Source organism: Petromyzon marinus, chromosome 68 (assembly GCF_048934315.1).
Source record: "Petromyzon marinus isolate PM22_M1 ecotype Great Lakes invasive population chromosome 68, UKy_Petmar_22M1.pri1.0, whole genome shotgun sequence".
In the NCBI taxonomy this organism is placed as follows: Eukaryota; Metazoa; Chordata; class Hyperoartia; order Petromyzontiformes; family Petromyzontidae; genus Petromyzon; species Petromyzon marinus.
Window position 1 is genome coordinate 4,462,532 of NC_133734.1, and position 26,054 is coordinate 4,488,585.

Genomic DNA, 26,054 nt, shown 5'->3' on the forward strand with positions numbered 1-26,054 from the left:
GGCTCCAGTTTAACAGCAGAGGTCTCACTCCGAATCAGTCGAGCGGCAATATCTTTTCATCGGTTGCGTAACGCTGTATGGAAGCTACCTGGTCTGTCGCTCCGCACTAAGCTTTAGGTCTTCTCGGCCATGGTCATTCCCTCCCTTCTCTACGCTTGCGAAACGTGGACCCCCCTAATGGAACATCTTCGCCGGTTAGAAACATTTAGGCTGGCCTGCCTACGATCCATCCTGAGTTTAACCAGACTGGATTGTGTGAGGAGCTCACAAATCCTTGAAAGATCTGGGCAAGGTCCCATCGGTGAGCTCCTCCGGCGGGCAAGGCTGCGATGGCTGGGTCATGTAGCCCGCATGCCCAGCCACCACATGCCGAAACAGCTTTTGTTTGGCCGGATTGAGGGGGCTAAGCGGGCGCGGCACGGGCTAGAGAAGAGATGGAGTGATGTGGTACAGGAGGACGTGGAGCTGAGTGGACTTGCCGATGACTGGTACCAGCGGTGTCAAGATCTGCCTCTGTGGAGGAGGCTCGTGAAGGACGCTACTGGGCAGTTGGAGGTAGTCGCCCTCCAACAACAACAGAGGGCGGAGGAGCGACGCTCAGAACAACGAGCGGAGCGCCGGGTGGCTAAAGCACAGCAGGTTGGCACAGTAGGGGGCACAGGTGGTGCATCAGCCAGTCATCTCAGTCAGTCGACCCGTGGCACCTGGGTCTGCCCCGTGACCTCCTGCCAGCGGGCGTTCGACACCTCACGTGGCCTCAGGGTGCACATAGCCTGGCACAAGCGTCGTGGTGATGTCACCACCACTTCGTGGCGAATGGCGGTTGTTGTTGTTGTCTGTGTGTGTGTCTGTGTGTGTGACTGTGTGTGTGTGTGTCTGTGTGTGTGTGTATCTGAGTGTGTGTGTGACTGTGTGTGTGTTTCTGTGTGTGTGACTGTGTGTGTCTGTGTGTGTGACTGTGTTTCTGTCTGTGTGTGTAGGCGGATGTGTGATCCGTGCGTGACGTCCTTCGAGCCTGAGGCGCTGGGGAATCTGGTGGAGGGCGTCGAATTTTACCGCTTCTTCTTTGAGAACGGTGAGTTTATGGGTCTCTATGGGTCTCTATGGGCCTCTATGGGTCTCTATGGGTCTCTCTGGGTCTCTGTGGGAGTGGTGAGTCTATGGGTTTCTATGTGAGTGGTGAGTCTATGGGTCTCTGTGTGAGTGGTGAGTCTGTGGTCTCTGTGTGAGTGGTGAGTCTATGGGTCTCTGTGTGAGTGGTGAGTCTATGGGTCTCTATGTGTGTGGTGAGTCTGTGGGTCTCTATGTGAGTGGTGAGTCTATGGGTCTCTGTGTGAGTGATGAGTCTGTGGGTCTCTCTGTGAGTGTTGAGTCTATGGGTCTCTGTGTGAGTGGTGAGTCTATGGGTCTCTGTGTGAGTGGTGAGTCTATGGGTCTCTGTGTGAGTGGTGAGTCTGTGGGTCTCTGTGTGAGTGGTGAGTCTGTGGGTCTCTGTGTGAGTGGTGAGTCTGTGGGTCTCTGTGTGAGTGGTGAGTCTGTGGGTCTCTGTGTGAGTGGTGAGTCTGTGGGTCTCTGTGTGAGTGGTGAGTCTGTGGGTCTCTGTGTGAGTGGTGAGTCTATGGGCCTCTGTGTGAGTGGTGAGTCTGTGGGTCTCTGTGTGAGTGGTGAGTCTGTGGGTCTCTGTGTGAGTGGTGAGTCTATGGGTCTCTGTGTGAATGGTGAGTCTTGGGTCTCTATGGGTCTCTGTGCGAGTGGTGAGTCTGTGGGTCTCTATGGTTCTCTGTGCGAGTGGTGAGTCTATGGGTCTCTGTGCGAGTGGTGAGTCTATGGGTCTCTGTGTGAGTGGTGAGTCTATGGGTCTCTGTGCGAGTGTGGTGAATCTGTGGGTCTCTGTGTGAGTGGTGAGTCTATGGATCTCTGTGTGAGTTGTGAGTCTGTGGGTCTCTGTGTGAGTGGTGAGTCTATGGGTCTCTGTGTGAGTGGTGAGTCTATGAGTCTCTGTGTGGTGAGTCTATGGGTCTCTGTGTGAGTGGTGAGTCTGTGGGTCTCTGTGCGAGTGGTGAGTCTATGGGTCTCTGTGTGAATGGTGAGTCTATGGGTCTCTGTGCGAGTGTGGTGAGTCTGTGGGTCTCTGTGTGAGTGGTGAGTCTGTGGGTCTCTGTGTGAGTGGGGAGTCTGTGGGTCTCTATGTGAGTGGTGAGTCTATGGGTCTCTGTGTGAGTGGTGAGTCTGTGGGTCTCTGTGTGAGTGGTGAGTCTGTGGGTCTCTGTGTGAGTGGTGAGTCTGTGGGTCTCTGTGTGAGTGGTGAGTCTGTGGGTCTCTATGTGAGTGGTGAGTCTGTGGGTCTCTGTGTGAGTGGTGAGTCTGTGGGTCTCTGTGTGAGTGGTGAGTCTATGGGTCTCTGTGTGAGTGGTGAGCCTATGTGTCTCTGTGTGAGTGGTGGGCCTATGGATCTCTGTGTGAGTGGTGGGCCTATGGATCTCTATGTGAGTGGTGAGTCTGTGGGTCTCTGTGTGAGTGGTGAGTCTGTGGGTCTCTGTGTGAGTGGTGAGTCTGTGGGTCTCTGTGTGAGTGGTGAGTCTGTGGGTCTCTGTGTGAGTGGTGAGTCTGTGGGTCTCTGTGTGAGTGGTGAGTCTGTGGGTCTCTGTGTGAGTGGTGAGTCTATGGGTCTCTGTGTGAGTGGTGAGTCTGTGGGTCTCTGTGTGAGTGGTGAGTCTGTGGGTCTCTGTGTGAGTGGTGAGTCTGTGGGTCTCTGTGTGAGTGGTGAGCCTATGTGTCTCTGTGTGAGTGGTGGGCCTATGGATCTCTGTGTGAGTGGTGGGCCTATGGATCTCTATGTGAGTGGTGAGTCTGTGGGTCTCTGTGTGAGTGGTGAGTCTGTGGGTCTCTGTGTGAGTGGTGAGTCTGTGGGTCTCTGTGTGAGTGGTGAGTCTGTGGGTCTCTGTGTGAGTGGTGAGTCTGTGGGTCTCTGTGTGAGTGGGGAGTCTGTGGGTCTCTATGTGAGTGGTGAGTCTATGGGTCTCTGTGTGAGTGGTGAGTCTGTGGGTCTCTGTGTGAGTGGTGAGTCTGTGGGTCTCTGTGTGAGTGGTGAGTCTGTGGGTCTCTGTGTGAGTGGTGAGTCTGTGGGTCTATATGTGAGTGGTGAGTCTGTGGGTCTCTGTGTGAGTGGTGAGTCTGTGGGTCTCTGTGTGAGTGATGAGTCTATGGGTCTCTGTGTGAGTGGTGAGCCTATGTGTCTCTGTGTGAGTGGTGGGCCTATGGATCTCTATGTGAGTGGTGAGTCTGTGGGTCTCTGTGTGAGTGGTGAGTCTGTGGGTCTCTGTGTGAGTGAGTGGTGAGTCTGTGGGTCTCTGTGTGAGTGGTGAGTCTGTGGGTCTCTGTGTGAGTGGTGAGTCTGTGGGTCTCTGTGTGAGTGGTGAGTCTATGGGTGTCTGTGTGAGTGGTGAGTCACCTCCCATTGTCACTCCCCCTTCCATTACCTCTTCTACCTCCCTTCCCCCCTCCTCTCCCCCACCCCCCACCCCAGCAGTAGTCGACTCTGCCCGCCCTGCCCGCACGACGCTGCTGCTCCACCCCCGTGTCCACCTGCTGGGCGACGACGCCGCCTGCGTGGCCCTCGTGAGCCTCGCGCAGGGCCCCGCGGGGATGTCCGACGTTCCGCGCCCAAGCCGCGTCGAGGAAACCCTCCTGTGGGGGAGGAGCCACGACCATGGCCGCTGGCTCCTCCTCCACGCCCATCGCTCCCGGCTCGCGGCCAATCGGATGTGAAGGGGTCTCAGTGGGCCACGCCCCTTGGCTCCGCCCCCCCACCTTCCGCCGTGGGGTGGCCATCGATTGGCTGGAGGTGGTTGGCCAATCGGATGTGAGGCGGCCTCTGCGAGCTACGCCCCTTTCCACCCTTCTCCCTCCCCCCTCCCTCCGCCGGGGGGTGGACATCGATTGGCTGGAGGTGGTTGGTCAATCGGATGTGAGCACCACCACCCCCACCTACAGCACCCGCCTGCCCGCCCTCCGCCGGGGGGGCCATCGATTGGCTGGAGCTGATCGGCCAATCGGCCAATCGGACCTTGTGTGTGGGTTGGTGGACATTCAATTAATTTGGTCTCAGCCAATCGGGATTCAAGAGAGAGAGGGGTGGTTACTGCTCAGCCAATTGGATTTGAGAGGTTACCGCTCAACTTATCGGATTCAAGGAATCTTGATCAACCAATCGGATTCAAGGAACGTGGCTCAACCAATCGGGTTGAAGGTTACCGCTCAACCAATCTGATTCAAAGAATACTCCTCAACCAATCGGGTTGAAGGTTACCGCTCAACCAATCGGATTTTGGGATTACTGCTCAACCAATCGAATTGAAGGTTACTGCTCAACTAATCGGATTCGATGAAGACCACTCAACTAATCGCGTTGAAGGTTACCGCTCAACCAATCGGACTTTAGGATCACTGCTCAACCAATCGGATTCAAGGAATACTCCTCAACCAATCAGGTTGAAGGTTACCGCTCAACCAATGGCATTTTAGGATTACTGCTCAACCAACAGGATTCAAGGAATACTGCTCAACCAATCAGATTCTAGATCTACAAACGTTTGTCCAATCACGTTTCAGAGTCAATGCTGTCGGCTCTGGTTTTCGACCAATCAGTTCAAGGTTTACTGCCAGCCCCCTTCCTTCTGCCGTGGCCAATCGGGTAGCACCTCGACTGCGACCTGTTCGGTCCATCCAATGGGATTCAAATGTCACCGGCATCCCCGAAAAAAATGTTCACCCAATCGGATTCAAGGCTGGGTTTTTTTTTGAGCAATCGGATTTAAGATCAGCCGCTTTTACCGCTACCCGTCTCCCGTTTCGTCCAATCAAATTGAAAGGGCTCGCCGCCATCCCATTTTCATCATCCAATCAGACGTAAGATCTCTTTATCGTTGTTATTCCTATTGACCAATGGAATTCAAGAGTCACTGCCGAAACCTCTGCCGTCCAATGGCATTCGAGGTGCTCCAACCTTCCGTCCAATGAAATCGCGGCATTACTTGTTTCTCCCCCCCCCCTCCCCCGCGCCCACAAATCCCTCAGCCAATCAGGGTGGAGGGGGAGGGGCGGTTTGTCTTCCGGCCCTCCCAGCCAATGAGAGCAGGAAGGCACCCGGATGGAATCGGCCAATGGGAATGATGGGGGCTGGCAGCGGTGGGGGGGGGGTGTCAGTGCGGTCGACGAGATTCTGGTTGCGAGCGTTTCTCGTTCCTCGGCAACGCGAGCGAGCTGACCCCGGGGGGGGGAGGGGGTCACCAACCCCCTCCCCCACCCCCGCCCACCCCCACCCTCACCTCCCATTGAGATTCATGGAAGGGTCGGTTCTGTGAGGTTCAAACGATGCCGGGACCCCTTCACTGCATTTTACCGCCAGCCGGCGCCCCGTGCCCGTTATGATCGTCTGGACCAGCGGTCCCCAACGCCCGGGGCCGTGGACCGGGGACCGGTCCACGGCCTGTTAGGAACCGGGCCGCACAGCAGCAGGAGGTGAGCGGTGGGCGGGCGAGCGAGTGAGCAAGCGAAGCTTCGTCATCATCTGTATTGACAGCCGCTCCCCCATCGCTCGCCATACCGTCTGAGATCCGCCTCCTGTCAGATCAGCGGCGGTATTAGAGTCTCATAGGAGGGCGAACCCTCCTGTAAACTATACTCTTTGGTTCTTTCGGTAAAGTCACGGGGGGGGGGGGGGGTAAACTGCGCATGCGAGGGATCTCGGTTGCGTGCTTCTTATGAGAAGTCAGAATTCGACACTTATTTTAGTCCGCGCGTGGCCCGCCCCGGTCCGTGACCGTCATCTAGACGATCATCTAGACCATCATATAGACAATTATCTAGACCATCATCTAGACCATCATATAGACAATTATCTAGATTATCATCTAGACCATCATCTAGACTATCATCTAGACAATCATCTAGACAATCATCTAGACAATCATCTAGACCATCATCTAGACCATCATCTAGACCATCATCTAGACCATCATCTAGACCATCATCTAGATGATCGTCTAGACGATCAATCTAGAGCATCATCTAGATGATTATTTAGACAATCATCCTAACGTCTTACGGGAACGGCGTTGTTCCAGACGGACGCCGCTGAAGGGAGCAGTACCCCGTGAAGACGACGACGATGATGATGGTGGAGTCGCCGGGATGCTGACCGAACGGCCGCCGGTCATTGATTGACAAATGGTCTCGACTTTAAAGCTTTCGTGACTGCAGGAATTCACGTTCTACAGGTCTTTCGGGAAAAGTCCCGCGTAACGGTCGAATTGTCGTGTGGTTTTTGTAACTTTTTTGGTATTTTCTTTGAAGCCAATCTACGCGACTTTACAGAAAGACCCACAGTATAATCACGTAGAAGGGAAACAATAAAATAAAAACATATATAAAACAATACAATTATTATTCTTGGTTCTTTGGGTAAAGTCACCACCACATAGAAGGGAAACAATAAAATAATAAAAATATAAAACAATACAATTATTATTCTTAGTTTTTTCGGTAAAGTCACGTTGAAGAGAAACAACAAAATAACAAAATATATATAAAACAATAAAAAATTCTCACGACGTTTCGACCATAACTCAAACGGTCATCATCAGGTGTGTTGGTTTGCATAAATTTATTTTTAAACGGCACATTTATTTATTTATTTAAAAAACCGTTGGCGTCACGCGCAGCGATTGGCAGTTTGCCCAGGACTAGTCCATCTATTTTTTTTTTTAAAGAGGAGGGGGGAGACGAAATTTTTATAATGTATGCTGTCTGAAAGCCACTGTAAGCGTGAACAATCAATCAAGAACTGAAATGATTTATCAAATCTTTCCAATGATTGCTAAGATAGAATCCATCTTCTCGGTTGAAATTGTCTCTGTGCTTGTATATGTGGATAGCCTCATGAACGAATCTCTCATGGAAGCCAGATGGCTTACAAAGAACCTCCGTCTTGGAAAAGTCAATGGCATGTGAGCCTACTGAATTAGAACAATGATCTGCTACGGCCGAGGTGTTGGTCCTACCGTGTTTAAGGTCTGCTTTATGTTCACGAATGCGGTCCGAGATATGGCGTTTGGTTTCTCCAATGTAACTACTACCACAGAGGCAACTTAGTTTGTAGACACCAGGGTATTGTATGTCCGGAATCACATCTTTTACAGACGGAACCAGATCACGGATTTTATGTAATGTGTTGAAACGGACCTGGATCTTGTGTTTATTCAAGATTTTGGAGATCTTTTTTGTGATCTGGTTCCGTCTGTAAAAGATGTGATTCCGGACATACAATACCCTGGTGTCTACAAACTAAGTTGCCTCTGTGGTAGTAGTTACATTGGAGAAACCAAACGCCATGTCTCGGACCGCATTCGTGAACATAAAGCAGACCTTAAACACGGTAGGACCAACACCTCGGCCGTAGCAGATCATTGTTCTAATTCAGTAGGCTCACATGCCATTGACTTTTCCAAGATGGAGGTTCTTTGTAAGCCATCTGGCTTCCATGAGAGATTCGTTCATGAGGCTATCCACATATACAAGCACAGAGACAATTTCAACCGAGAAGATGGATTCTATCTTAGCAATCATTGGAAAGATTTGATAAATCATTTCAGTTCTTGATTGATTGTTCACGCTTACAGTGGCTTTCAGACAGCATACATTATAAAAATTTCGTCTCCCCCCTCCTCTTTAAAAAAAAAAATAGATGGACTAGTCCTGGGCAAACTGCCAATCGCTGCGCGTGACGCCAACGTTTTTTATAAATAAATAAATGTGCCGTTTAAAAATAAATTTATGCAAACCAACACACCTGATGATGACCGTTTGAGTTATGGTCGAAACGTCGTGAGAATTTTTTATTGTTTTATATATATTTTGTTATTTTGTTGTTTCTCTTCAACGTGACTTTACCGAAAAAACTAAGAATATGAATTACTGCAGTCACGAAAGCTTTAAATCAAAATACAATTATTACTCTTGGTTCTTTGGGTAAAGTCACCACCACGTAGAAGGGAAACAATAAAATAATAAAAATATAAAACAATACAATTATTATAATCTTAGTTTTTTCGGTAAAGTTACGTTGAAGGGAAACAACAAAATAAAAAATATATATATAAAACAATAAAAAAGAAAGAAAAAAACGCCCTTTCAAATTTTCTTGCTGTGGTTTTCACACCTGATGATGATTGCTTGTGTTGCAGTCGAAACGTCGTGAGAATTTTATTGTTTTATATTTTTATTATTTTATTGTTTCCCTTCTACGTGGTGGTGACTTTACCCAAAGAACCAATAATATGAATCCCTGCAGTCATGAAAGCTTTAAATCAAAATTTAAAACCCACAGGATACAGAAAGATCCAAACGACCATTTGGATCTTTCTGTATCCTGTGGGTTTTAAATTTAGATTTAAAGCTTTTTTGGATCTTTCTCGGTGTTCGAGTTACCGGACGCGCGACGGTTGGCGCACGCACAGTTTGTGGCGTGTGCGTGCGTGCGTTCACTTGCGTGCGTGCGTGTGTGTGCATGATTCGTACTAATTTAAATTTTTAAAAATATATTAATCTTTTGAACAAAATTATAACGGTAATATATTTTAAGAGAGGAAGTTTTACTTGAATGAAATTTTCGACGTTTGAGCAAAAATAAGGATAAAATAAAATAAAAATGTAAAACCTTTTGTTGCAATAATGATTATTATTATTGGAGTGTGGTGGTGTTATTGATGTTTTTGTTGTTGTTGTTCTAATTACTATAGTGGCTGTTGAGCGGCGCATAAATTAGCATGCAATTAGCATGAATTAGCGTACAATTAGCACAAATTAGCAACTGGCTCTTGGACGGGCGTGTGTGCTTGAGCATAAGGGCGGGGGGGATTGTTGTCTAGCGCAGCGGTCCCCCAACCCCCGGGGACCACGGACCGGTAGCGGTAGCGGTCCGTGGCCCTGTTAGGAACCGGGCCGCACAGCATGAGGAGGAGGTGAGAGCGGTGAGTCCACACGCGGCCTGACCATTATTTTATTATTTACCACTTCCGTCCGCGCCTCTTCCCCGCACTGTGCGCTTGTCTCAGTCACGTGGTGTTGGTGAGCCCCACGAGCTTTAACCCCTAGTAGCCAACATGAGTAACAAACACAAACGTAGCCGGAGAGCTTCTGTAAAAAGGGGGAAAGACCAAATGATGACCCCCCCCCATCCCCCGGTCCGTGAAAAATTGTCTTCCACGAAACCGGTCCTTGGTACAAAAAAGGTTGGGGACCGCTGATCTAGACAATCATCTAGACAATCATCTAGACAATCATCTAAATAATTATCTAGACAATTATCTAGACAATCATCTAGACAATCATCTAGACAATTATCTAGACTTTTATCTAGACAATCATCTAGACAATCATCTAGACAATTATCTAGACTTTTATCTAGACAATCATCTAGAGAATCATCAAGACAATTATCTAGACTTTTATCTAGACAATCATCTAGACCATCATCTAGACAATTATCTAGACCATCATCTAGACCATCATCTAGACCATCATCTAGACAGTCTAGACAATCATCTAGACCATCATCTAGACCATCATCTAGACAATTATCTAGACAATCATCTTGACAATCATCTAGACAATCTAGACAATCATCTAGGGAATCATCAAGACAATTATCTAGACAATCATCTAGACAATTATCTAGACAATTATCTAGACCATCATCTAGACAATCATGTAGACCATCATCTAGACCATCATCTAGACAATCATCTAGACCATCATCTAGACAATCATCTAGACCATCATCTAGACAATCATCTAGACAATCATCTAGACAATCATCTACACCATCATCTAGACAATCATCTAGACAATCATCTAGACCATCATCTAGACCATCATCTAGACAATCATCTAGACCATTATCGAGACAATCATCTAGGCCATCATCTAGACAATCATCTAGACAATTATCTAGACCATCATCTAGACAATCATCTAGACCATCATCTAGACAATTATCTAGACAATCATCTAGACCATCATCTAGACAATCATCTAGACCATCATCTAGACAATTATCTAGACAATCATCTAGACCATCATCTAGACAATCATCTAGACAATAATCTAGACAATCATCTAGACCATCATCTAGACCATCATCTAGACAATCATCTAGACAATCATCTAGACAATCATCTAGACCATCATCTAGACAATCATCTAGACAATCATCTAGACAATCATCTAGACCATCATCTAGACAATCATCTAGACAATCATCTAGACAATCATCTAGACCATCATCTAGACAATCATCTAGACAATCATCTAGACCATCATCTAGACAATCATCTAGACCATCATCTAGACAATCATCTAGACAATCATCTAGACAATCATCTAGACCATCATCTAGACAATCATCTAGACCATCATCAAGACAATCATCTAGACCATCATCTAGACCATCATCTAGACCATCATCTAGACCATCATCTAGACAATCATCTAGACAATCATGTAGACAATCATCTAGACCATCATCTAGACAATCATCTAGACAATCATCTAGACCATCATCTAGACAATCATCTAGACAATTATCTAGACAATCATCTATACAATAATCTAGACCATCATCTAGACAATCATCTAGACAATTATCTAGACCATCATCTAGACAATCATCTAGACAATCATCTATACAATTATCTAGATGATCAACCACGACCATCACCACAATCACCATCACCACCATCACTACCACGACCATCACCGTCATCACCACCACCACCATCATCACCACCACCACCATAACCACCATCACTACCATCACCATCATCACCAACATCACCATCAAGACCATCACCACCACTTCCACCATCACCACCACTACCACCATCACCATCACCACTACCATCACCATCATCACCACCATCACCACCATCACTACCATCACCATCATCACCAACATCACCATCATCACCACCATCATCACCACCACCATAACCACCATCACTACCATCACCACCATCACCACCATCACCACCACGACCATTACCTCCATCACCACCACGACCATCACCACCACCATCATGAATATAACACCTCATTAACATAACGCTAAATTAGCATAATGCCTGATGAGCATCACGCCCTATTAACATAACGTTTCATTAATATAAAGTTTGATTCAAATGACGCATCATCTATATAACACCTCAATATCATAATACTTAATTAACATAACCTTTATTAACATAGCGCTTCATTAACATGATGCCTTATTAACATAATGCACCATTTACGTAACGCCTCAGTAGCATGCTCCCTCGTTAACATAAAGTGTCATTAACATAACGCCATGCTCCATAACCGGCATTAACATGACGCATCATTAACAAATCTCATTAACATAACGCCTTATTAACATAACGCCTCATAAGCAACAATTTCCAAGCCACGTGGCGCTTGGCCGTGGAATTTTGTTTGCTGTTCGTGACGTCACACACGCCCTCCAGGCATCTCCCACCACCCCACCACCCCTTCGCCTGTCACAGCTCTCGTCGTGCCAAACGCCCCGAGGGCGGCAAGCATCACTTAACACGTTCGGTGGCTACAACCCACTGGTAGCCCTGAGGGCGCTTTGAGAACCCAAATCTCCAAGCCCCTCAAGGAGGGAGGGGCGTCGGCGGCAAGGGGGGCGTGGTTTATGTGGGGGTGGGGCCGCATCACCGCCGTGGGCTGTTTGCCCGCGGAGGGATATGAGGCCACGCCCACCACCACCCCCACCAAAGCCGCCTCACGCCTTCAGTCAACATTGCGACGAGAGCGCCACGTGAAATAGTCTGCGGCTTCGATCGCCACGAAGGTGAGCGATTGATTTGATCGATTTTGACGGAGTTTTTTTTTGGGGGGGGGGGGGGGAGGTCATCTACATAACACATTGACGCGCAAGGTGTGAGACCGCCTGTAGCCCCCCAACTTTTTGCTGAGTAGAGTCTTTTTTTAAAGAAATGTACTGTACGTGTGACATGTGTGTGCGCACTGTACGTGTGCGTCACATGTTGTGGTGGTGGTGGTGTGAGGCCGTCAACAACTCAGCGACGGCGACATCGCCAGCGCTGGGGGAGACAAAGGCGGCTGGGCACGTGTGGGTGTCTGTGTGTGTCTGTGTGTCTGTATGTGTGTATCTGTGTGTGTGTCTGTGTGTGTGTGTCTAAGTGTGTGTGTATGTGTGTGTCTGTGTGTGTCTGTGTGTGTCTGTGTGGGTGTCTGTGTGTGTGTCTGTGTGTGTGTGTCTGTGTGTGTCTGTGTGTGTGTGTCTGTATGTGTGTGTGTCTGTGTGTGTAGTGTGTGTCTGTGTGTGTGTCTGTGTGTGTGTCTGTGTGTGTGTGTGTCTGTGTGTGTCTGTGTGTCTGTGTGTGTATCTGTGTGTGTGTGTCTGTGTGTGTGTCAGTGTGTCTGTGTGTGTGTATATCTGTGTGTGTGTCTGTGTGTGTGTGTCTATGTGTGTGTGTCAGTGTGTGTGTGTGTGTCTGTGTGTGTGTCTGTGTGTGTGTGTCTGTGTGTGTGTCTGTGTGTGTATCTGTGTGTGTGTCTGTTTGTGTGTGTGTCTATGTGTGTGTGTCAGTGTGTGTGTCTGTGTGTGTGTCTGTGTGTGTGTCTGTGTGTGTGTCTGTATGTGTGTCTATGTGTGTGTGTCTGTGTGTGTGTGTCTGTGTGTGTGTGTCTGTGTGTGTGTGTCTGTGTGTGTGTCTCTGTGTGTGTGTCTGTGTGTGTGTCTGTGTGTGTGTGTCTGTGTGTGTGTCTGCATGTCTGTCTGTGTCTGTGTGTGTCTGTGTATGTGTCTGTGTGTCCGGCAAAACAACCCCCTACCTCCTCGCGGTGCCGGACGGGCAACTCTGTCGTGGACAGCGCTGTGGGGGGAGATCCAATTTTGATTGGCTCCTCCCCTCATGGCATATGTGTCCACCACAGGGGCTAAACGGGGGCTCTGGACGGGTGCGAGGGGCTGGTAACCCCTCCACCTTCAATTAATTACCACAAAACTACGAATTAAACTGAAATATGTAACAACTAAGCTTGTGCCGGAGGCCCCGGGGGGCCAGGCGTCTATGACGTCTCCTGGCCAAACCCCAATTGGCGGAGCCAGGAGATTGAATACCTACCCTCGGGGCTACTCCAGAAACAACGAAAAGCCACTACGGTTGGCCACGTGGAATGTTCGAACGCTCACTGCAGAGGAGAGGCTGCCACTCCTCTGTCGGGAGCTGGACCGGTACCGCCTGGATCTATGCGGCATTCAGGAGGTCCGGTGGACCGGCTCTGGCTCCTGCCACCATGAGGGGTGGACAGTCCTCTACTCGGGGCAGCAGACCGCCAAACAACAGGGTGTGGGTCTTCTTTTGAACAAAAGAATGAAGGGGGCGTGGGAGCGTGGCGGTGAGGTGTGGGAAGCTGTAAGCCCCAGGCTACTTTGGGCTCGCCTTCCCATCAACCGGAGGCGAGGAATGGTGGTCGTGGTTACTTATGCCCCCACCGAAGATGAACATCCGTGGAGGGATGCAGGCAAAGCCGATGAGTCAGATGCCTTCTATGACCTCCTGTCACAGGTGCTGGCTAAAGTGGCCCCTCGGGATAGAGTCATCATGTTGGGTGACTTCAATGCCCGAGTTGGTCATGATACTGGCACCTGGTCTGGAGTGATTGGAGGGCATGGGCCAGATCAGCTCAATAACAACGGTAGGAGGCTGCTAGATTTTTGTGCAGCCCATGGGCTTGTAATTACCAACACGCTGTTCCGGCATCGGCGCATCCACACAACATCATGGATGCATGCCGGGTCCAAGCAAGAACATCTGCTGGACTACATAGTGACGGACCAGCGAATGCGAGCCCATGTCCTTGACACCAGGACCTACCGTGGAGCTGATCTGCCCTCTGACCATCGATTAGTCATCTGTAAGATGCGCCGGCCATTCTTCCACTCCGGTGGTGGGTGTACACCCAGGACCCCATTCCAACCTAAAGTGGCCTGGTCTCAGTTATCTGATGAAAGTTGCAAGCGAGAATTTCATCATCGCTTGCGGCTGGGATTGGTATCGTCCCCGACTCCTCCTGATGTCGAGGGTAAATGGGCGAGGTTTAGGACTGTGACTCATGCAGCTGCAATGGCTGCTTTGGGTACGCGGTCCAGACCTCCCCAGACACCCTGGATGACAGAGGAGTTGTTCACGATGGTTGAGAAAAAGCGACAGGCCCACTGTCATCGGCTACAGAATCCCACGTCAGAGAATGAGGAGGCTTACCGCAGCCTTCGCTCGGAGGTTCGGAGAGCCGTGAGGCGCTGCAAGGATGGGTGGTGGTCGCGGGTTGCTGAGGAGATGGAGTCTGCCTCAGTGGCCCGTGATCACAAATCTCTATTTAACTCCATCAAAAAAGTAACCTGCAGCGCCACACCTATTACCATCATTAGGGGAAAAAACGGTGATCCAATTTCCGACCCCCAGGAACAGGTTCGCAGATTTGCTGAGCATTTCTGTGAGGTCCTGGGGGAGGGAAAATCCCTCAGCCAGGAAAACATTGTGGCACAAAGTGAGGATGACCCTGCTGAGGCTGCGGTGCCTCAAATATTGGATGAAGTCACCCCCTGTGAGTGGCTGGCTGAGGTGCCATCTGCTGAGGAAGTATTGAAGGCGATACGGAGTCTGAGACCAGGAAAGGCAGCGGGCAGAGATGATCTCCCAAGCGAAATGCTGAGGGAGGGTGGCGTTTGTGCACAGACTGCCCTATATGACATCATAACAACAGTCTGGACCACTGGACGGGTTCCGCAGGATTGGAAGGATGCCCTGGTGGTCCCCCTTTTTAAGAAGGGGGACCGCACAGACTGTAACAACTACAGGGGCATCTCACTCCTCAGTGTGCCGGGAAAGGTCCTGGCAAGGATTATTCAGCATCGCCTTGCCAGGCACGCTGAGGAGAGGCTTGCGGAGCCCCAATGTGGTTTCAGGAAAGGGCGGTCCTGCACAGATGCCATATTTTCTGTCCGTCTGCTACAGCAGAGGTGTAGGGAATTCCAACAAGACCTACATCTCTGCTTTATTGACCTGGTCAAGGCCTATGATACCATCAGTAGGCCTGGGCTCTGGGTCGTTCTTCGTGCTTTTGGAGTACCTGACCCTCTGCTCACGATCATTAAGGACCTTCATGATGGTGAGCGGGCCCGGGTAAAACTACGTGGCCGGGAGTCAGAGCCATTCCCTGTACACCTTGGGGTGCGACAGGGATGTCCTCTGGCTCCCACATTATTTAACATCTATTTTGACCACGTAGTTCGTGAAGCCTTCAATAGCTGTACCGGGGGAATCTCCATATGGTACAGATATAATGGGAGGCTAATCGATGCCCGGGTGCAGTCAAGGGATGGCTCCCTATTGCTCAACCACGTTATGTATGCTGATGACTTGGTAATAGCTGCTCAGTCAGAGGAGGAGTTGGAGACGCTGCTGCTGAGACTGGAGCGTGCCACTAAGAGGTGGGGCCTTACCATCAGCCCCACCAAAACTAAGCACCTGCCTGGGTATTTTGTACCATCGGACACTCCACCCCCACAACTCCCAATCGGTGATGGGGCAGTTGTGGAGAGAGTGGAGAGTTTCCCATACCTGGGCAGTGTGCTTATGACTGGCTCCAGTTTAACAGCAGAGGTCTCACTCCGAATCAGTCGAGCGGCAATATCTTTTCATCGGTTGCGTAACGCTGTGTGGAAGCTACCTGGTCTGTCGCTCCGCACTAAACTTCAGGTCTTCTCGGCCACGGTCATTCCCTCCCTTCTCTACGCTTGCGAAACGTGGACCCCCCTAATGGAACATCTTCGCCGGTTAGAAACATTTAGGCTGGCCTGCCTACGATCCATCCTGGGTTTAACCAGACTGGATTGTGTGAGGAGCTCACAAATCCTTGAAAGATCTGGGCAGGGTCCCATCGGTGAGCTCCTCCGGCAGGCAAGGCTGCGATGGCTGGGTCATGTAGCCCGCATGCCCAGCCACCGCATGCCGAAACAGCTTTTGTTTGGCCGGATTGAGGGGGCTAAGCGGGCGCGGCACGGGCTAGAGAAGAGATGGAGTGATGTGGTACAGGAGGACGTGGAGCTGAGTGGACTTGCCGATGACTGGTACCAGCGGTGTCAAGATCGGCCTCTGTGGAGGAGGCTCGTGAAGGATGCTGCTGGGCAGTTGGAGGCAGTCGCCCTCCAACAACAACGGGGGGCGGAGGAGCGACGCTCACAACAGCGAGCGGAGCGCCGGGTGGCTGGGGCACAGCAGGTTGGCACAGTAGGGGGCGCAGGTGGTGCATCAGCCAGTCATCTCAGTCATCTCAGTCAGTCGACCCGTGGCACCTGGGTCTGCCCCGTGACCTCCTGCCAGCGGGCGTTCGACACTTCACGTGGCCTCAGGGTGCACATAGCCTGGCACAAGCGTCGTGGTGACGTCACCGCCACTTAGTGGCGAATGGCGGTTGTTGTTGTTGTTGTTGTTGTCTGTGTGTGGAGACGCTGCTGCTGAGACAGGAGCGTGCCTTACCATCAGCCCCACCAAAACTAAGCACCTGCCTGGGTATTTTGTACCATAGGACACTCCACCCCCACAACTCCCAATCGGTGATGGGGCAGTTGTGGAGAGAGTGGAGAGTGTCCCCATACCTGGGCAGTGTGCTCATGACCGGCTCCAGTTTAACAGCAGAGGTCTCACTCCGAATCAGTCGAGCGGCATTATCGGATATTCCTGCCTCTCTCTGTCTCTCTCCCCGTCTCCCGGCCAGCAATGGGCGACTCGTTGCTCCTCTCCGACCTTCGCTCGTCGTGGCGGTCCTGGCGCTCGTGGGGGTCCTGGTGGTCGTGGGGGTCCTGGGTGCGCCTCATGAGCCGGCCCTGCGACCCCAGCAGCCTGGCCACCTTCAGGATCGCCTTCGGTGAGGAGATGGAGGAGCGTGGCCTGTCTCAGACACCCGTGGTCAAGGCCTATGATACCATCAGTAGGACACCCACGGGGTGAGACGCCCACGGGTGTCCGAGACGCCCACGAGTGTCTCTGAAACCCACGAGTGTCTGAGATGCCCATGGGGTGAGACGCCCACGGGTGTCTCAGACACCCGTGAGACACCCGTGGGTGTCTCAAACACCCACGGGTGTCTCAGACATGGGCATCTCAGACACCCGTGGGTGTCTGAGATGCCCGTGGGCGTCTCACCCCATGGGCATCTCAGACACCCGTGGGCATCTCACCCCGTGGGTGCCTGAGACACCCGTGTGTGTCAGAGACACCCACGGGTGTCTCAGACACCCGTGGGCGTCTCAGACACCCGTGGGCCTCTCACCCCATGGGCATCTCAGACACCGACAGGTGTCTCACCCCGTGGGTGCCTGAGACGTCTCCCCCCGTGTGTGATCGTGACTCCCCCCCCCTCTCTCTCCCCCCCCGCTCCCCCCAGGCCTGCTGATGGTGCTGGACGTGCCCCAGGAGAGGGGCCTGGCTTCGCTCGACTTGCGCTTCCCCGAGCCCCACGAGGGGACCTGCCGCTTCCCCCTCTTCGACTTCCTGCGGCCGCTGTCACAGGACGGCATGTACGCACTGTACCTCGTCATGTGGGCAGGTGTGTACGCACTGTACCTCGTCATGTGTGTGTCTGTGTGTACGCACTGTACCTCGTCATGTGCGCAGGTGTGTACGCACTGTACCTCGTCATGTGCGCAGGTGTGTGCGCACTGTACCTCGTCATGTGGGCAGGTGTGTGCGCACTGTACCTCGTCATGTGGGCAGGTGTGTGCGCACTGTACCTCGTCATGTGTGTGTCTGTGTGTATCTGTGTCTGTGTGTGTCTTTGTGTGTGTGTGTCTCCCAGGTGATGTGTGTCTCTATGTGTGTCTGTGTGTGTCTCTGTGTGTGCCTCTGTGTGTGTCTCTATGTGTGTCTGTGTGTGCCTCTGTGTGTGCCTCTGTGTGTGTCTCTGTGTGTCTGTGTGTGTCTCCCAGGTGATGTGTGTATGACGCTGAGTGTCTCTGTGTGTGTCTGTGTGTTTCTGTGTCTGTGTGTGTCTCCCAGGTGATGTGTGTCTGTGTGTGTCTGTGTGTGTGTCTCACAGGTGCTGTGTGTATGACACTGTGTGTGTGTCTGTGTGTCTCACAGGTGCTGTGTGTATGACACTGTGTGTGTCTGTGTGTGTGTCTCCCAGGTGCTGTGTGTATGACGCTGTGTGTGTCTCCCAGGTGCTGTGTGTATGACGCTGTGTGTGTGTCTCCCAGGTGCTGTGTGTATGACGCTGTGTGTGTCTCCCAGGTGCTGTGTGTATGACGCTGTGTGTGTGTCTCCCAGGTGCTGTGTGTATGACGCTGTGTGTGTGTGTGTCTGTGTGTGTTTGTATGTGTGTGTGTCTCCCAGGTGCTGTGTGTATGACGCTGTGTGTGTCTCCCAGGTGCTGTGTGTATGACGCTGTGTGTGTGTCTCTCAGGTGCTGTGTGTCTCTATGTGTGTCTCTGTGTGTCTGTGTCTCACAGGTGCTGTGTGTATGACGCTGTGTGTGTGTGTCTGTGTGTGTCTGTGTGTGTGTCTCCGTCTCCCAGGTGCTGTGTGTATGACGCTGTGTGTGTGTGTCTGTGTGTGTCTGTATGTGTGTGTGTCGCCCAGGTGCTGTGTGTATGACACTGTGTGTGTGTGTCTCTGTGTGTCTGTATGTGTATGTGTGTCTCCCAGGTGCTGTGGGTATGACGCTGTGTGTGTGTCTCTGTGTGTCTCTGTTTCTGTGTGTATCTCCCAAGTGATGTGGGTATGACGCTGGGCTGTATGTATGACACTGTGTGTGTGACTCTGTGTGTGTCTCACAGGTGCCGTGTGTATGACGCTGGGCTGTGTGTATGACACTGTGTGTGTGACTCTGTGTGTGTCTCCCAGGTGCCGTGGGTATGACGCTGGGCTGTGTGTACCGCGTGAGCTGCGTCATGTTTGTGGTGCCCTACTGGTTCCTGTTCGCCCTGGACAAGAGCAGCTGGAACAACCACTCCTACCTCTATGGCCTCATCGCCACGCAGCTCACCGTGTGTGACGCACACCGATTCTGGTGCGTGCACTCACGCACACGCGCGGACACGTACACACACGCGCGCACACGTACACACACACACGTACACACACACGTACAATAACAACCGCCATTCGCCACTAAGTGGCGGTGACGTCACCACGACGCTTGTGCCAGGCTATGTGCACCCTGAGGCCACGTGAAGTGTCGAACGCCCGCTGGCAGGAGGTCACGGGGCAGACCCAGGTGCCACGGGTCGACTGACTGAGATGACTGGCTGATGCACCACCTGTGCCCCCTACTGTGCCACCCTGCTGTGCTTTAGCCACCCGGCGCTCCGCTCGTTGTTCTGAGCGTCGCTCCTCCGCCCTCCGTTGTTGTTGGAGGGCGACTGCCTCCAACTGCCCAGTAGCATCCTTCACGAGCCTCCTCCACAGACGCCGATCTTGACACCGCTGGTACCAGTCATCGGCAAGTCCACTCAGCTCCACGTCCTCCTGTACCACATCACTCCATCTCTTCTCTAGCCCGTGCCGCGCCCGCTTAGCCCCCTCAATCCCGCCGAACAAAAGCTGTTTCGGCATGCGGTGGCTGGGCATGCGGGCTACATGACCCAGCCATCGCAGCCTTGCCTGCCGGAGGAGCTCACCGATGGGACCTTGCCCAGATCTTTCAAGGATTTGTGAGCTCACACAATCCAGTCTGGTTAAACCCAGGATGGATCGTAGGCAGGCCAGCCTAAATGTTTCTAACCGGCGAAGATTTTCCATTAGGGGGGTCCACGTTTCGCAAGCGTAGAGAAGGGAGGGAATGACCGTGGCCGAGAAGACCTGAAGCTTAGTGCGGAGCGACAGACCAGGTAGCTTCCACACAGCGTTACGCAACCGATGAAAAGATATTGCCGCTCGACTGATTCAGAGTGAGACCTCTGCTGTTAAACTGGAGCCAGTCATAAGCACACTGCCCAGGTATGGGAAACTCTCCACTCTCTCCACAACTGCCCCATCACCGATTGGGAGTTGTGGGGGTGGAGTGTCCGATGGTACAAAATACCCAGGCAGGTGCTTAGTTTTGGTGGGGCTGATGGTAAGGCCCCACCTCTTAGTGGCACGCTGCAGTCTCAGCGGCAGCGTCTCCAACTCCTCCTCTGAATGAGCAGCTATTACCAAATCATCAGCATACATAACGTGGTTGAGCAATAGGGAGCCATCCCTTGACCGCACCCGGGCATCGATCAGCCTCCCATTATATCTGTACCATATGGAGATTCCCCCGGTACAGCTATTGAAGGCTTCACGAACTACGTGGTCAAAATAGATGTTAAATAATGTGGGAGCCAGAGGACATCCCTGTCGCACCCCAAGGTGTACAGGGAATGGCTCTGACTCCCGGCCACGTAGTTTTACCCGGGCCTGCTCACCATCATGAAGGTCCTTAATGATCGTGAGCAGAGGGGCAGGTACTCCAAAAGCACGAAGAACGACCCAGAGCCCAGGCCTACTGATGGTATCATAGGCCTTGACCAGGTCAATAAAGCAGAGATGTAGGTCTTGTTTGAATTCCCTACACCTCTGCTGTAGCAGACGGACAGAAAATATGGCATCTGTGCAGGACCGCCCTTTCCTCAGCGTGCCTGGCAAGGCGATGCTGAATAATCCTTGCCAGGACACACACGTACACGCACACGTACACGCACACACGTACACGCACACACGTACACGCACACACGTATACGCACACGTACACACACACGTACACACACGTACACACGCAAAGGCATACACGTATGCACACACACACACGTACACACGTACACACACACGTACGTACACACATACACACGTACTAACACACACATAAACACACACACGCGCACACACGTACACACGCACACACGTTCACACGCACACATACGTACACACGCACACACACGTACACACCTACACACACACGTACACACGAATACACACATGCACACACGTACACATGCACACGTATGCTCATCTGTGTACACACACAACGTAGACTCACCACACACAAAGACTCACAGACTCGCACAGATACTCGCATAGAGATTTATAGACTCACCACTCACACAGAGACCCATTGACTCACTACTCACACAGAGACCCATAGACTCAACACTCACACAGAAACCCACAGACTCACCACTCACACAGAGACCCACAGACTCACCACTCACACAGAGACCCACAGACTCACCACTCACACAGAGACCCATAGACTCACCACTCACACAGAGACCCGTAGACTCACCACTTACATAGAGACCCATAGACTCACTACACAGAGACCCGTAGACTCACCACTCGCATAGAGACCCACAGACTCACCACTCGCACAGAGACCCATAGACTCACCACTCACACATAGACCCATAGACTCACCACTCACACAGAGACCCGTAGACTCACCACTTACATAGAGACCCATAGACTCACTACACAGAGACCCGTAGACTCACCACTCGCATAGAGACCCACAGACTCACCACTCGCACAGAGACCCATAGACTCACCACTCACACAGAGACCCATAGACTCACCACTCACACAGAGACCCATAGACTCACCACTCACACAGAGACCCACAGACTCACCACTCACACAGAGACCCATAGACTCACCACTCACACAGAGACCCATAGACTCACCACACAGAGACCCGTAGACTCACCACTCGTATAGAGACCCACAGACTCACCACTCGCACAGAGACCCATAGACTCACCACTCACACAGAGACCCACAGACTCACCACTCACACAGAGACCCATAGACTCACCACTCACACAGAGACCCATAGACTCACCACTCACACAGAGACCCACAGACTCACCACACACACAGAGACCCACAGACTCACCACTCACACAGAGACCCATAGACTCACCACTCACACAGAGACCCACAGACTCACCACTCACACAGAGACCCATAGAGACCCACAGACTCACCACTCACACAGAGACCCATAGTCTATAGTGTGTAGTGTAGAGTGTAGTGTATAGTGGAAAGTGTAGTGTAGTGTGTAGTGCAGTGTATGGTGTAAAGTGTAGTATAATGCGTATTGTAGTGTGTATAGTGTAGTGTATGGTGTAGTGTAGTGTATAGTTTACTGTAGTCGTGTATAGTGTAGTGGCGTAGTGTGTAGTGTATAGTGTAGTGTAAAGTGTAGTGTATAGTGTATAATGTAGTAGTGTATAGTGTAGTGTATAATGTAATGTTTCCATAGGTCCGTGGATGCCATGATGAGACGCGGCTTGGCCAACACGCACGTCCCCCTGTGGAACTACTGGCTGCTGCGATTCCAGGTCAGCCTCACCCTCGCACACCCTCAGTGCTACCGTGTCTGTGTGTGTCTGTGTGTGTGTGTCTGTGTGTCTGTGTGTGTCTGTGTTTGTTTGTAGCGAGCGATAGTGTATCGGTTAGCGCGCTGCGCTATGAACCTGGCGACCCGGGTTCGATTCCCGCTCACGGCCAACACCAGTGACGATTATCTGAACCGGTCCCGGGCCTCCCCTAGGTCGACTCAGCCTCAAATGAGTACCTGGTGCGGTGTGTAAACATCGTCACTAGGGAGACAACGGCGGTCGGGCGTGGTGCTGGCCACCCACCCCCTCGTGTACCGTTCCGGCCTTCATAGGTGCTCGCTAACAGCACTTGCCCCTACAGTCTGTTAAGGCTATATGGGGATTCTTTGTCTTTATCTTTGTGTCTGTGTGTGTCTGTGTGTGTCTTTGTGTGTGTGTCTGTGTGTGTGTCTGTCTGTGTGTGTCTGTCTGTGTGTGTCTGTGTGTGTCTGTCTGTGTATGTCTGTGTGTGTCTGTATCTGTGTGTGTGTGTCTGTGTGTGTCTGTGTGTGTGTGTCTGTGTGTGTGTATCTGTGTGTGTCTGTGTGTGTGTGTATGTGTCTGTGTGTGTGTATCTGTGTGTGTCTGTGTAGTGACACACCGACACACTGACAGCTCTCCCCCTCCCATTGGTCGATTCCTCAGATCTTTGTGGTCTACTTCATCGCTGGCCTCAAGAAGATGGACTCCGATTGGCTCATGGGATACTCGATGGGGAATCTCTCACGCCACTGGCTATTCTCTCCTTTCAAGTGAGACACTGGGTAGTGAGACACTGGGTGGTGAGACACTGGGTAGTGAGACACTGCTAGTGAGACAATGGGTAGTGAGACACTCCTAGTGAGACACTCCTAGTGAGACTCTGGGTAGTGAGACACTGGGTAGTGAGACTCTGGGTAGTGAGACACTGGGTAGTGAGACACTGGGTAGCGAGACACTGGGTAGCGAGACGCTGGGTAGTGAGACACTGGGTAGTGAGACACTGGGTAGTGAGACACTGGGTAGTGAGACGCTGCTAGTGAGACACTGGGTAATGAGACACTGGGTAGTGAGACACTGGGTAGTGAGACACTGGGTAGTGAGACTCTGGGTAGTGAGACACTGGGTAGTGAGACACTGGGTAGTGAGACACTGGGTATTGAGACACTGGGTAGTGAGACACTGGGTAGTGAGACACTGGGTAGTGAGACACTGGGTAGTGAGACTCTGGGTAGTGAGACACTGCTAGTGAGACACTGGGTAGTGAGACACTGGGTAGTGAGACACTGGGTAGTGAGTCACTGGGTAGTGAGACACTGCTAGTGAGACACTGGGTAGTGAGACACTGGGCAGTGAGACACTGGGTAGTGAGACACTGCTAGTGAGACACTGCTAGTGAGACACTGGGTAGTGAGACACTGGTAGCGAGACACTGGGTAGCGAGACACTGGGTAGTGAGACACTGGGTAGTGAGACACTGGGTAACGAGACACTGGGTAGTGAGACACTGGGTAGTGAGACACTGGGTAGTGAGACACTGCTAGTGAGACACTGGGTAGTGAGACACTGCTAGTGAGACACTGGGTAGTGAGACACTGGGCAGTGAGACACTGGGTAGTGAGACACTGAGTAGTGAGAAACTGGGTAGTGAGACACGGGGTAGTGAGACACTCACTCCTCACTCTCTCAGGGTGGTGCTGTCCGAGGAGTGGACGAGTCTTCTGGTGATCCACGGCTGCGGCTTTCTCCTCGACCTCAGCGCAGGCTTCCTGCTGCTGCTGGACGCTACGCGGCCGCTCGCACTGATGGCACTCACCTACTTCCACGCCATGAACTCGCAGCTGTTCAACATCGGTAGATTCATCATCCACACAGACACACACAGACTCATCACTCACACAGACACATGCACAGACACACACACATAGACTAACACCTACTTCCACGCCATGAACTCGCAGCTGTTCAACATCGGTAGATTCATCATCCACACAGACACACAGACACACACAGACACACACACACATAGACTCACACCTACATCCACGCCATGAACTCGCAACTCTTCAACATCACACAACAATAACAACCGCCATTCGCCACTAAGTGGCGGTGACGTCACCACCAGGCCATGTGCACCTTGAGGCCACGTGAAGTGTTGAACGCCCGTGGGCAGGAGGTCACGGGGCAGACCCAGCAGGTGCCACGGGTCGACTGACTGAGATGACTGAGATGACTGGCTGATGCACCACCTGTTCCCCCTACTGTGCCAACTTGCTGTGCTTTAGCCACCCGGCGCTCCGCTCGTTGTTGTGAACGTCGCTCCTCCGCCCTCCGTTGTTGTTGGAGGGCGACTGCCTTCAACTGCCCAGCAGCGTCCTTCACGAACCTCTTCCACTGAGGCCGATCTTGACACCGCTGGTACCAGTCATCGGCAAGTCCACTCAGCTCCACGTCCTCCTGTACCTCATCACTCCATCTCTTCTCTAGCCCGTGCCGCGCCCATTTAGCCCCCACGATCCGGCCGAACAAAAGCTGTTTAGGCATGCGGTGATTGGGCATGCGGGCTACATGACCCAGCCAACGCAGCCTTGCCTGCCGGAGGAGCTCACCGATGGGACCTTGCCCAGATCTTTCAAGGATTTGTGAGCTCACACAATCCAGCCTGGCTAAACCCAGGATGGATCGTAGGCAAGCCAACCTAAATATTTCTTACCGGCGAAGATGTTCCATTAGGGGGGTCCACGTTTCACAAGCGTAGAGAAGGGAAGGAATGACCATGGCCGAGAAGACCTGAAGCTTAGTGCGGAGCGACAGACCAGGTAGCTTCCACACAGCGTTACGCAACCGATGAAAAGATAATTCCGCTCGACTGATTCGGAGTGAGACGTCTCCTGTTATACTGGAGCCGATCATAAGCACACTGCCCAGGTATGGGAAACTCTCCACTCGCTCCACAACTGCCCCATCACCAATTGGGAGTTGTAGGGGTGGAGTGTCTGATTCTCCGAACCTGCGAGCGAAGGCGGCGGTAAACCTCATTCTCTGATGTGGGATGCTGTAGCCGATGAAAGTGGGCCTGTCGCTTATTCTCAACCTTTATGAACACCTCCTCTGTCAGCCAGGGTCTGTGGGGAGGTCTGGACCGCGTACCCAAAGCAGCCATTGCAGCTGCCTGAGTCACAGTTCTAAACCTCGCCCATTTACCATCGACATCTGGAGGAGTGGGGGACGATGCCAACCCCAGCCGCGAGCGATAATGAAATTCTAGCTTTCATCAGCTAGCTGAGACCAGGCCACCTTAGATTTGAATGGGGTCCTGTGTGTACACCCATCACCGGAGTGGAAGAATGGTAGGCGCATCTTACTGAAGACACGTCGATAGTCAGAGGGCAGATCAGCTCCACGGTCTGTCCTGGTGTCAAGGATGTGGGCCCGCATCCGTTGTTCCTTCACTATGTGGTCCAGCAAATGTTCTTGCTTGGACCCGGCATGCATTTATGATGTTGTGTGGATGCGCCGATGCCGGAACAGCGTGTTGGTAATTACAAGCCTATGGGTTGCACAAAAAATCTAGCAGCCT

At 51.7% G+C, this 26,054-nt stretch overlaps 2 protein-coding genes across 8 annotated transcripts in view; both read left to right on the top strand.

Moving 5' to 3' along the window:
* The window catches only part of LOC116956867 (calcium/calmodulin-dependent protein kinase type II delta 2 chain-like), a 70,771-nt gene extending 65,516 nt beyond the window's left edge, over nucleotides 1-5,255 (top strand). For all 3 annotated transcript variants that reach the window (XM_076054809.1, XM_076054810.1, XM_076054811.1), the window contains 2 exons: nucleotides 981-1,075; nucleotides 3,530-5,255. In XM_076054809.1, coding sequence (XP_075910924.1) covers nucleotides 981-1,075; nucleotides 3,530-3,768 — 334 coding nt within the window. In that variant the 3' untranslated portion in view covers nucleotides 3,769-5,255. The remainder of the gene's footprint in view (nucleotides 1-980; nucleotides 1,076-3,529) is intronic.
* A 6,548-nt stretch (nucleotides 5,256-11,803) lies between these two features.
* GGCX (gamma-glutamyl carboxylase) overlaps nucleotides 11,804-26,054 on the top strand; it is a 31,983-nt gene continuing 17,732 nt past the window's right edge. For 4 of the 5 annotated variants that reach the window (XM_032978716.2, XM_076054796.1, XM_076054798.1 and 1 more), the window contains exons 1-7: nucleotides 11,804-11,911; nucleotides 16,867-17,016; nucleotides 17,536-17,697; nucleotides 18,993-19,158; nucleotides 22,375-22,453; nucleotides 23,138-23,244; nucleotides 24,162-24,325. In XM_032978716.2, coding sequence (XP_032834607.2) covers nucleotides 16,869-17,016; nucleotides 17,536-17,697; nucleotides 18,993-19,158; nucleotides 22,375-22,453; nucleotides 23,138-23,244; nucleotides 24,162-24,325 — 826 coding nt within the window. In that variant the 5' untranslated portion in view covers nucleotides 11,804-11,911; nucleotides 16,867-16,868. The other variant, XM_032978717.2, reaches the window with a different exon arrangement.